General features: G+C 43.4%; 1 protein-coding gene across 3 annotated transcripts in view; it reads left to right on the top strand.

Moving 5' to 3' along the window:
• Positions 1-12,970, top strand: part of PHACTR1 (phosphatase and actin regulator 1) — a gene marked incomplete at its 5' end in the record, with an annotated part of 446,140 nt that overhangs the window by 335,194 nt on the left and 97,976 nt on the right. For all 3 annotated transcript variants that reach the window (XM_080914800.1, XM_080914801.1, XM_080914802.1), the window contains one exon: positions 987-1,067. In XM_080914800.1, the coding sequence (XP_080770926.1) occupies positions 987-1,067 (81 nt within the window). The remainder of the gene's footprint in view (positions 1-986; positions 1,068-12,970) is intronic.

Below are 12,970 nucleotides of genomic sequence, written 5' to 3'. Positions count from 1 at the left end.
AACTAACCTGCATGTGGCTTTGCATCACAGACTCCTGTCACTAGCATGCCCCCAAACCCATAGATAGCTATGCTCCTGAAAGATGTCAAACACAAGTCACTGGAATAACTCCCCCTCCCTCCCCTGCTTTTGCCAGAGACCAAAGGGAAGCACAGGTGACGAAGGGACTTCCTTCCCTCCACAGGCTCCCAGCATCCCTCCTATGGGCCCTTTGTGTCTATTTCCTCTTCACTGGTCCTCATTACACCCACTCCCTCTCCCTCTCCAGCTCCACACATCTGGCTCAGCTGGCGGAGCACCTGGCTTGGGAAAAGTTCTTTCCTAGTGTGGCTTCGCCCACATGTAGCTACATGGAGAGAGGAACCAGAGAAATACCCTGGAAGTTATCCACCATCCCTCGGTTAGTCCCCCTGGAGATCCTGGGGACTATGCCAACACAGAGTGCTTCTCAAGAGATAAATATCCAAATGTGTACCTCTATTGATATTTTTTTTACATTGGACAAGCAAGGAGACCCTGAGTGCACCATCAACTCTGAGGTAGATCAGTATATTGTCAGCCTGTCTGCAGGTAGCAGCCTTATTCATGGCCATACCTCTGACCTAGAGCTTGGGGAGAGGCTGGCTCAGAGTCCTGGTCCCTCTATTAGGTAGCCACATGGCTGACAAAATGCTGTGCTTCTTCATGCTGAGGCATCCTCCCTAAGTCGGAGTCAGAAGTCAGACGTCAGATTCAATAAACGTACCTGCCTGAGAGATAATTGAAAGAGTATTTTGAAGATGTAAAAATAACCTGGCTACATGTCTTTTCAAAGTGTTCAAATATGAGCTGGTGTGTCATTAGCTTACCATTGGCAAAACGTGACTCATAGGCTCTTTCGGTAGATCTCAGTAGCTGTTAACATGAGTGTTAACATGAGGATTCTTTCAGAGGGAGGAGAAAGATGGCGGTTGGCATTCACACTTGCCTCTGGCTCTTGCTTGCAGCTCTGGAAAGGAAGATCTCGATGAGGCAAAGCAGAGAGGAGCTGATCAAGCGAGGGGTCTTGAAGGAGATCTACGATAAAGGTAAGAGGCTGACTGCTGTCCACAGGCCCAGGACCCAGCAAGGTGTACCTCTTCGTTTTTGGTTTTGTATTTTGCTTTCAACACTGGATAAAAAGAATATGGTGCTAACCAAGTCTCTCTCTCCTCTCTCTCTCTCTCTCTCTCTCTCTCTCTCTCTCTCTCTCTCTCTCTCTCTCTCACACACACACACACACACACACACGAGTAGGTAGGCCTTGACACTGGGACAAATGTAATGTTCCATGTTTGTGGGAGCTCGGGGGCAGGTTCCCAAGGCAAATATTTAAAAGCCATAATCCTATAGGATTTTCATAGCAGATTTTTTTTTTCTCTCTCTCTTGGAACCTTGAGGTCTCTCTCCACAACAAGAAGAAATATAAAATGAAAAGATTATAACCAAACAAAGCAGAGGAATGGTCACACAGTAACAAGTGTTGCCCCTGTTCCCTACTAGCTCTGATGTTTGATATTGAGACTGCTCCCATAAAACTCTTCCCCCACTTTTCTGTCTTCTCTTTCTTTGGCTTTTCTTTCTCCTCCCCTTTTTGTCCTCCTCCTATGAGGATACTGTCTCTCTCAGGGTTCTGTGTGACACAGCCAGCTGCTGCTCTTGTTCAGCTGTCTTAATCATGAAACATTTGACTTCATGGGTTCACCCCAGAGTGCCTCTGTGAGAAGGGTACTGCAGTCAGCTATTGTGATTTTGTGGGTCTCCTCCAAGCCTTGTGGGTTCCAGTATGTAAAGTCAGCTTGTGTTTCTGAGTCCTAGCGTGCCTCTTTGACTTCTCTGACTCAGTTGTTTTCTGCTTCATTAGGCACAAGGCCTTACTCCCAGTCTTAGTCAGGGTTACTATTGTTATGATCTAATGGCATGACCAAAGTGACTTGGGGAGGAAACAGTTTATTTGCCTTATACCTCCATGTCACTGCTGTTCATCATCAAAGGAAGTCACGGTAGGAACCCAAACAGTGCAGGAACCCAGAGGCAGGAGCTCATGCAGAGGCCATGGAGGGGTGCTGATTATTGGCTTGCTCAGCCTGCTTTCTTTTTTTTTTTTTCTTTTGCAAATAATTTTTGTTTTTTTTAACATTTTTTTATTTTAAAAAACAAAGATAAATGTACAAATTTTCAGCATTTTTGCATAAAAGTATATGAATACATTTTTAAGGTTGTAATTAAGTATTTGTGGGTACATATACATACTCATATGTATATATGTAACAATAATATAGGAAAAGAGGCTATTAATTTGAGGGGATAGGAGAGAAACTAGGAGGGGCTATAGGGGGGAAAGGGGGATGTGATACAGTTCTATTTTAATTAAAATATATTCTTTTTTTTTGTTGAACTTCACATAGTCTGTGAGTTGTTTCTGGGGTGTTCAGAGCTTTCTGGGGTTAGTATCCCATTATCAGTGACTGTATATTATGTCTGTTCTTTTGTGACTGGGTTATCTCACTCAGGATGATATTCTCTAGATGCAGCCATTTTCTTGAGAATTTGGTTAAGTCATTGTTTCTGATGGCTGAGTAGTACTCCATTGTGTAAATGTGCCACAATTTTTGTATCCATTCATCTACTGAAAGACATCTGGGTTCTTTCCAGCTTCTGGCTATTATAAATAGAGCTGCAATGAACATTGTGGTGCATGTATCTTTGTTGTATGTTGGAGTGTCTCTGGGGTAAATGCCCAGAAGTGGAATAGCTGGGTCTCCAGGTAATACTATGTCCATTTTTCTGAGGAACTGCCAGACTGATTTCCAGAGTCTCAGCCTGCTTTCTTATAGAACCCAGGACCACCAGCACACAGATGAACCCATCCACAATGAACTGGGACTTTCCCCATCAACCGTTAATAAGAAAGTACCCTACAGACGTGTCTGCAGCCTGATCTTATGGGCGCGTTTTCTCAATTAAGGTTCCCTCTTCTCAGAAAACTTCAGCTTGTGCCAAGTTGACACAAAACTATCCAGCACACTCTCCATGGGTTGTCAGCTCACCCGTTACCATTATGAGCCTTGTCAGCAGTATGTCGGAAATGTTTAATCATAGCACAAATTGCCAGTCTGAAATACAAGTAGAAGATGGCACATACACCATAGCCCCTGCCCCGGTGACAAGAGACACCGGAGGGCTATGACACTTTACTCTTTCAAACTAGGCTAAGTACCCGAGCTTCCTGGGGCCTGGAGTCCCTAAAGTGAGATACATTATCCACTTCCACCTGGAGGAGGCTGAAGAGCAGAACACATCTTCTCTCCAGGGGTAGAGATCCTTCATTTTGTCAGTTTTCTCCAAAGTGACACTTTCTGTACAGTCCCCAAATGCTGAGGGTATTAACCGTCATCAGCACAATTCAACACAAGCTCCTCTCCACATCCACTCCCCGGGACAGGCAGCAGATGCCTGACTGCAGGTGTAATGTTAGATAATCCGCAGCCCAAGATGGCTCCGATGCAGTTAATCAGTTCTTCCTGCTTCCTCTCCTCCTTTCTCCCCTGCAACCTTCCCTTCTCTGTCTGCAAACACCTCCGGAATGTACCGAAACAGAGAATACTTCCCACTGTAGCTCCCTGGGCTAAGGGTCCTGCCTTTGTGACATTCAGACTTCCTCAAAGGAGCTGCAGATAGTTGAAGCAGAAATTGTGCTTTGGATGGGAGGAATCAGAAGGCTGTGGGCATTTGGTCTGCCAGAGTCACATCAGTGGCCAGGAGTCAAGAATGAGGGTCATAGCTGTGTCTCTATGGGAAGGTTCAGGCACATGACATGCACTCGGTAAGTAACTAGCTTAGTGGAAAGGTTGAGTCTTGTTCTCTGTCACTGGGCACAAGAACTTTGCTTTCTCTTTGCAGTTACTGTTGTCTTCTCATTCTGCTTGTTGGCCAAATTTCCTCACTGGGTATAAACTCCAGGACAGCGGGAGCTTCAGAAGGCTACTGCCGGAACCTTCAAGCTTCTGATAATGTCAGATAGAGAACAGACTCTCCAAAGTGGTTATTACCTCTGTGACGCCAGAGAGAGAAAGACGGGGACATACTGACAGAATGACAGGCAGGCAGAGTGAGACAGGCTGACAGGGACAGAGTCTGTCTCTATGCAGACATGCCTGGAAACATGCATGCACATGAATGTGCATGTGCAAAAACTCCAGCTGGGCATGGTGATGCATGCCAGTTTTCTCAGCACTTGGGAGATAGAATCAGGACAATTAGGATTTTAAGACCAGCTTTGCCATATAACATAAAGTTCACCTTGAGCTATATAAAACCTTATCTAAATATTACAATAATGATGATGATGATGATGATGATGAAACTCCACTGAACACATAGTAGTCTGTAGGTTTGTGTTTGCTGTGGCCTATGCTGATAAAAGCATGTATCTTAATAATTTATGACTTTATTGTATCACATCATGCTAACAGGACTGTAAACCTACTGTTTACATTATCTGGATTCAGTTATAACTCCAGCTAGGTGTACTGTTGCATACCTGGGATCCAACCTCCCTTTATAGCTTTAGTTAAGTTCCCTAACTTTTATGTCTTTTTTTAAAGATTTATTTATTTATTTATCTATCTATCTATTTATTTATTTAATATATATGAGTACACTGTAGTTGTCTCTAGACACACTAGAAGAGGGCCTCAGATGCCATTACAGATGTGAACCACCATGTGGATTCGGGAAATCGAATGCAGGACCTCTAGAAGAGAAGAGCAGTCAGTGCTCTTAACCACTGAGCCATTTCTCCAGCCCCCCTTCTATGTATTTATATTCTTTTAATCTCTAAGTGTGGATAATATTTGGGGGTATTTGACTGCATACAATATATAAATTAGAACCTTGGTAAATATACAAACAAAAACAATGTTAACATGTTCTCATTATCACCTCCCCTTCACCATATCTTACATTGTTTCAAGCCCTTTCTACCCTCACAGAGCTGATTGTTGTGACTCTTTTACTAGTGAGCTTGCTGGCTACCCAGCCTAGGCAAAGAAGAAATGGAATGCAAGCTCTAAGGTCTGGGAGAGACTCCCTCTCCTCTCACCTCCATATGCACTTGCACAGGTATGCTCATACATGCCTGTGTACATGTATGTGTGAACACACACACCCCATGTTCATTTTTTTAAAATAGAACTCTCAAATGTATCTGGAAATCACTTCATGAAATGTGTTGGAAATGGAGTTCAGTTATTCGATGGCTTATACTGTTTCATTTTTTCCAATCAATCACATAATTCATCTTCCAAGCAAACTTCAGCTCAGAGTTTAAAAATCTAAGCACTTTAGCTAGCACAAGGCCATCTGTGAAACAAACTATGTAAAAGAGAACATGTAGATTCTGCAATTCACATAGCATTGGGGTTATAAGATTGTGAGGTCTTTTGCTTTACGCTTTCCAAATTTTCTGTTTTGTTTTATTGGCTGTAATTATTTTATGAAGAATGCACTGTGACTATTAACATATCCCAGCAACACCCTACACATTAGTCAGTTTGTTTCATGATGTGTGTACACATGTTTGCATATGTATCTATATGTTTATATTTGAATCTATGTTCCACATATAAAAGATAATTTGCAGCATTTATCCTTTTAGATCTGACCTGTTTTGTTAACATGATTTCTAGTTCTGTCCACTTTTCCCTGACTCAGAGGGTTAAGGGAGGTTATGGAACCCATGTGACATAGAAGCAAATGTGGGAATATTTGGATGAAAGAAGACCAGCAAGAAAGGAACAACATAATCAACCCCATAACTTTGAATACTAACATAAAAAATAATTGAAATAATTAGTAAGCATGCTAAGCTAACCAATAGTGAAAAATAATTTATAGGTAGATTTTTTTATTTATTCCCTATTTTAATAGTGTATTATTTTAAATGCGAATCAAATTTAAACAAATTAAAGTTTGAAATAGTTCTAATTAGACTCATTCATTCATTCATCATTCATTGTTGTGGTAATTATTCTCACTCAGTGTGCATAGGCTGCAGGCCACTGAGCGGGATCCACTTGCCTGAGCTGCTTCTCTACCCCGTAGTCCACTAACAACCCTCTCCCAGCTGGGAACTTTGTTCACATTCCCCACAGCCCAGTAAAATCATGACTGAACAACCAATAATTTATCAATCAGATTTATATGTTAAATTCTCAATCCACAATACATCCACGCAATAAGCTTATAACCAGTTGACAAAGATATAAACAGCCTACCTAGATAAGACAAATTGACCTATAGAAACACTTAAAAATATATGTATCTACCTATGGCCATCTAGACCTATATCATCCTGCTCCGTCTCCATCTTGATTCTACTACCCTCCTCCTATCTCCTGCCTTACAAAAACTTTGTCCCTGTCCTACTCTCTACTGTCCAGTCATATATTACCTTGACGTCAACCTACAATTCATTCCTTCGGCTGATGAGCATTTAGGTGTAAGTACCTGTCCGAGGGGTGGAGCTACAGTGCCGATGGATAAGGCAAAACTTCACCTTCTCTGGTTCATGGATGCTGAACAATAAGCAATCAGAAGGAAGGCAGCAGGGCAAGAAGATAAAGTGAGGGGAGTAATTTTGAATGAGGAGATCCTGGAGGACTTGTGGCATTTTTATAAGAGGTCTAGATGGTACCAAAAGATGGCTAAAGGGGGGTGGGTATGGGTACCCCATTCTTACACCTGACACGCTTACATGGAATCTAATTCACACATATTTTGTTCTTTAAATTGATTCTGTGCATTTTCATTAGACCTGTATTCTGTTCTGTGACCCCCTCAGTGATCTTTATAAGTCAGACACAATACTTACTCCCCATTGTCTGTGGTGACTCCTTGATCTCCTGAGAGAAATTCTAATTTCGTATACAGCCTAGAAGCATACCCAATTTGCCCTCTGACCCCTAATATTTTTCTCCCTAAATACTTCCCATAAGTCCCTTCCTTGAACCCCACTTAAATATACTTGGTAGTCTTTGAAGTTCCATCAGCTAACCCCTCTTCAAGAACCTTCTTCCCTTAGATATCCATGTTAGCTCCTCATTTAAGATTTGGCTCAGTGTCATCTTCTCACTAAAACTCACGTCGGGATCAACCCCACCATTTTCCCATGGTCACAGCCCCTTTCTTTACTCAACAGTCTTCATTCTTTTTCCACTCACCACTGTCTGGCAGATTCTGTAAATTGCTTGCTCATCTGGTTAACATTGTCTTGTCTGCCACTACTCATTGACACCAAGTACTTCTAGACAGGACAGGGCATCTTTTTTTCCCCAGAAATGTAGCCCATGTGCCGCCAACAGTGCCTGGCACATAGTTGATGGTTTGATAGATGCCCCTTGAAAGAGCAAGAAAAATAAGCTCAAGGCTCCATCTGCGTAGTCACATGGTATCAGTTCACCCGGGAACCCAGAGAACACTAGCCCTCTTTATTTAATCCTTCTCTTTGGTTCATGAAATGTTATTGCCAATTATTTAAATGGGTAAACTTGTGGTTTTTATTGGATATTTTATGTATTTGCAGTTCAAATGTTATCCCCCTATCCCCTCTCCCTTACCCTCTTTCCCCTCTCCCTTCTTCTATGAAGATACTCCTGCTCCCGCCTCATCACCCTGGCATTCCCCTACACTAGGGAAACAAGCCTTCACAGGACCAAGGGCTTCTCTTTCTATTGATGCCAGACAATGCCATCCTCTGCTACATATGCGGCTGGAGCCATAGGTCCCTCCAAGTGTGCTCATTGGTTGGTGGTTTAATCCATGCCTTATATTTTCTATATATGGACATCCGCTCTTGACTTTCAGATATTGTTAGCGTCACAGGGGTAAACTATTTAAAAACGAAGTTGTAGACCGTGCAGATGGTCAATTCAGTAACATGCTTGCCTTGTAAGCATGAGGACCTGACTTTGATCTTCAGATCCCATACAAAAAAGGAAGGTATGATAGGGTTAGGGTTAGGGCCACTTAGGGTCCCAGCACTGGGACATCAGAGACAAACAGCTCCCTAGGGCTCCATGGTGGCCAGTTCAGCCTGCTTGGTAAATTCTAGGCCAATGAGAGACCTTGTTTAAAACAAGGTAGACATTGCATGAAGATGGCACTCAAAGTTATCCTGTGCCCTCTATGTGTACATACACACATGTGCCTCCACACTCACATTTACACCTGCATGCACACACGGTACACACACATGTGTATGTGCATCCACATTCACATACACCTGCATGCACATGAACACATACACACATGTTCATCCACACTTACATACACTTGCATACACATGAACACACAGACACACACATGTCAGAGACTAGCCCTCAAGGCCAAAATGCAACCCCCTCTAAGTCTGGAACGACAAGATAAGCTAGAAATACCTGTGACCTTCCGAGAAAAGCCACACATTGTTCAGTTGCCCCGGCCTCCTACCAGACTCCGCTCCTCCCCAACCCCCCTCCCTACTTTTTCTTTCTGCAGCTTAAAACTCGCTGCCTTTGAAACATTAAACAGACCTTGACAACCATTTTGCTTGGTCTCGCTCTTTCTTTCTCGCCCATTTCTTCACAGGCATGGTCCCCCTGGTGCCCCCCCCATAACTGAGTCCTGCAGGACTGGACACACATACACACACACTGGCCATTAGTATTACAGTGACTATTTCACATGCTAAGCAAGGCCCTCAATTAGCTATTAGTCCTGGTTCCAGTTATCATTCCAAACCAGAGCTTGGGCAGCTGAAGCCTAGAGCTGATATGTTTGTGGTCTTAAATGTTCTCCACAAGTCTGTGTGTTGCCTTAAATCCAGATGTCAGTGTATTGGGAGATGGTAGAACCTTGGAGATAGGGTATAGTGGGAGGAAGTAGGGCAGTGAAGGGGTACTGCTAACGGGTCTATGATGTTTGTTTATTTTGAACCATAATCTCTCTGAACTCCAGCTTATTCAGAACTCACAGTCCTCCAGCCTTAGCCTTCCTACCAATGGAATTATGGGCCCCCCACATCTGCCTCTTTAAAGGGAATTTTGTAATTCCGGCCACTTTCTCCTGTCTGTGTCTGCTCCCTGGCCAGCCTGTGGCGAGCAGCTTTGTAATCTGGCATGCTTCCTTCACCAAAATGAGTTTCCTTGCCATAGGCCCAGAACCATACCAGTGGAAGGAAACCTCTGAAAATGAGAGCCAAACATTTTCCTTCTTAGAGTGGAGTTCCTTAGTATTGTGTGGCAGTGGACAGCTGACTAACCCACACACATCACACCCATTGAGCACACACTCATAATGACTTCACCAAGAACCCCCATGAATGTGTTTCTTGTGAGAAGGAAGGAGAGAGAAAGGAAGGAAGAAGAGATGAGAAAGAAAAAAGAGAAAGAAAGGGAGAGGAGAAGAAGGGATGGGAAGAGCCCAGCTCTCTGCTCCTGAATGATGGGACATTCAGCCTGCATTGTCAGACAGGCCTGCCCTTTCTTGTTGCAGGCTACAATGACATAAATGAAGCTACCACAGCTCAGCCAAAAGGGTCTGTCATCCCTGGGGACAGAGGATCCCATGTGGAGGGAAAAGGAGGTCAAGAGAATAAATTTGCTTCTAGGAAAGAATAGAACTGATGGGTTGCCTATGAGCAGCATGGCTTTCCAGAATGTGCTAGATTTTAAGATAACATTTTGTACCAAATAATAAAAAATACATCAGGCTGAGAGTTTGGGGGGTTCCTGGTTTTTGGTTTGTTTGTTTGTTGTCCTTATTAAGGTGATAAATAAAATCTTTGAAACCGTGGTTCTCAACCTTCCTAAGCTATGACCCTTTAATGCAGTTCTTCATGTTGTGGTGACCCTCCAACCATAAAATTATTTGGTTGATACTTTGTAGCTGTATTTTTTACTGTTATGAATCATAATGTAAATATTTGATATGCAGGATATCTGATATGTGTATGTGACACCCAAAGGGGGGTTGTGACCTACAGATTGAGAACCAGGGCTTCGGAAGGTGTATTACTTGCAAAAAAAAAAAAAAAAAAAAAAAGTTCTCAAAATGGATGCTTACCACCTCCTGCCTCCAGCCTGATATTTAAATTAAAAGGTCATCATCATTTTAAAATGGAAATAGTAAAAGCTCTTCTCTGTATTACAGGAGACAAATATTGCCCATGGCCTTCTGAAATCCTCTTATTTACCTGGTACCCCAGGTGGATGGTCTTTTAAAGTCCTCAGCTTATGGGAAATGTTTTTCACAACCTTTACCAAGCACTGCAGTTTGTCCCATTTTAGTTACTCTGATGTCGTGCTTACAAATGGCATCTACAGGGAGCTGAGATCTGTAGTAACTGTGAAAATGAAGATAGAGTATTTACTTTCAGGAATCACAACATAAAACCAAGTGCAGCAGCTCAGGACTTCTTACAATAAATCTGCTTCTGCTTGTTCACTGGGGTCTTGTAAACAAAATCCACCTATTAAAATGATACGAGATATTCCACTGGCATGCATGAGAGGCTGTTTAAAAGATAAAGAGGACAAGGAGATCTTGTAATTGAAAATCCCTTAAGCTGGGGCGGGAGAGGTAGTGGGAATGAGTAAGACTCCATATCACTGTTCTAGAGAACCTGTTCTAGAGAACTGTTCCCAGCCCCCATATGTGCATAGCTGCCTTGACTCAAGCTAAAAGAGAAATACCACAGGTTTACCCTGACTTCACCTTCTGTGAAGACTAACCATGTCCTTTTCTGGCCTATGCATGCACCTGCATGTGTGCATGCCCAAATACACACACACACACACACACACACACACACACACACACACACACAAACACACAGTCTTAGTCAGGGTTTCTATTTCTGCACAAAACATCAAGACCAAGAAGCAAGTTGGGGAGGAAAGGGTTTATTCAGCTTACACTTCCACGTTGCTGGAAGTGTTCATCACCAAAGGAAGTCAGGACTGGAACTCAAGCAGGTCAGGAAGCAGGAGCTGATGTAGAGGCCATGGAGGAATGTTGCTTACTGGCTTGCTTCCCCTGGCTTGCTCAGCCTGCTTTCTTATAGAACCCAGGTCTACCAGCCCAGGGATGGTACCACCCACAATGGGCTGGGCCCTCCCCTCCTTGATCACTAGTTGGGAAAATGCCTTACAGCTGAATCTCATGGAGGCATTTCCTCAACTGAGGCTCCTTCTCTGTGATGACTCCAGCTTGTGTCAAGTTGACACACAAAACCACCCAGTACAGACACACACACACACACACACACACACGTATCTCCTCTTAGGCAACACCATACTCTCAGAAGAAAAAAAAAAAAGAAACCAAAACACTGCCTGAGCCAGAAGAGAATGAGTTAGTGTCATTTCTTAGTATGAATCGCCAGTGAGTGCACTGTACTCATCATGGAATGGTTGACCATATCGTCATGTTGCAGGTGTTATTCTAGGAAGCAGAAGTACTAGTAAGATAGGCCAGGCTCCCTGCCTAACCCAACTTACAGCGGTGGAGGTAGACATACAAAGGGCTTGGCAGATACAGTGAGGAAAGGAATTGACCTACACACAGCCACAGTGTATGGAAGTGTTCCTCTACAGACCAGGGTCTCTTGTAAGGTGCCTTTCAAAAAGGAGTGCCCGGGGATGTCAAAGGATGGGGAGGAATGTGGATGGGGAGAGCACAGCTAGAGGTACCTTCTTCATAAGAAAATGAAATAAGAATTAATGTCCTTAAGACCAGAGCTGTTAGAAGGTCAGATTGGTGTCTAGCCCAGTTGTCATCAGAGAGCTTCACCCAGCAACTGATGAAAACAGACGCGGAGACCCCTAGGCAGACATTGGGCAGAACCTGGGGAATCCTGTGGAAGATGGGGAGAAAGGACTGTAGGAGCCAGAGGGGTCAATGACACCACAAGAAAAACCACAGAATCAACTGACCTGGGCCCAGAGAGGCTTGTGGACTGAATGAGACTGATAGAGAGCCACTACACATGTTACAGTTGTGTGGTTTGATCTTCTTGAGGGGCTCTCAACAGTGGGAACAGGAGCTGCCTCTGGCTCCGTTGCCTGCTTTTGGGACCCTTTCCCCTGACTGGGTTACCTTGTCCAGTCTTAATAGGAGAGGAGGTGCCTAATCTTACTAAAATGTTGTGATCTGCCCTAGCTGGTTGATGCCCACCAAGACAGCTCTCTTCTGAAGAGAAGCAGAGAAGGAATTGATGGGTGGGGAGGGAAGATGGAGGGAGAGGAGCTGGGAGGAGAGGAAGAAGGGGAAACTGTGGTCAGGATGTAAAATTAATAAAATTAAGAAAAGAATCAATGGCTCCCTGCCTGCCTAGGAAGGAATCAGGCAGGTGACGTCAGCTGGAGCGCTGTGCTCTTTCCTTGTCTGTTTCCCTAAGGGCACTTGGGGAGCTTTAAGAGAGCTTCTCAGACAGTCAGATTCATGGCCTCATTGTTCATTCTGCAGCAGAGGATGACTAGGAGATAGTGCAAGCCGTGAGTCAGGGAGTGCAGTCAGCCATAGTCACAGGAGTCAGATAGTGCCATGGTAGTGAGTAGAAGGAGCAGAAGCCATAGTCATAAGAGAGATCTCAGACTAGAAAGTTATAAGAGATGAGAGCAGAAGGACCCATGAACCACAGACTTGGGGAAGTGTGAAGGGAGAATAATAAAGGGGTACAGGTAACCACGTGGGCAGGTACAGAAACCATTCACGTAACTGGGAACCAAGAGAAATAAATTCAAAACATATACTACCATGGTTATTGGCTTCACTGACTGAGATGTCCAGCTGCCTAAGTAGACTGTCAGACAGATATAATATATAAATATATGATATATATCATATATACCAAATATATATATATATATATATATATATATCACATATATGTATATCACACACACACACA

The sequence above is a fragment of the Micromys minutus genome, assembly GCF_963924665.1.
Source record: "Micromys minutus genome assembly, chromosome: 1".
Taxonomy (NCBI): Eukaryota; Metazoa; Chordata; class Mammalia; order Rodentia; family Muridae; genus Micromys; species Micromys minutus.
The sequence above is the reverse complement of the archived record's forward strand: the minus strand, read 5'-3'. Positions and strand labels throughout refer to the sequence as shown.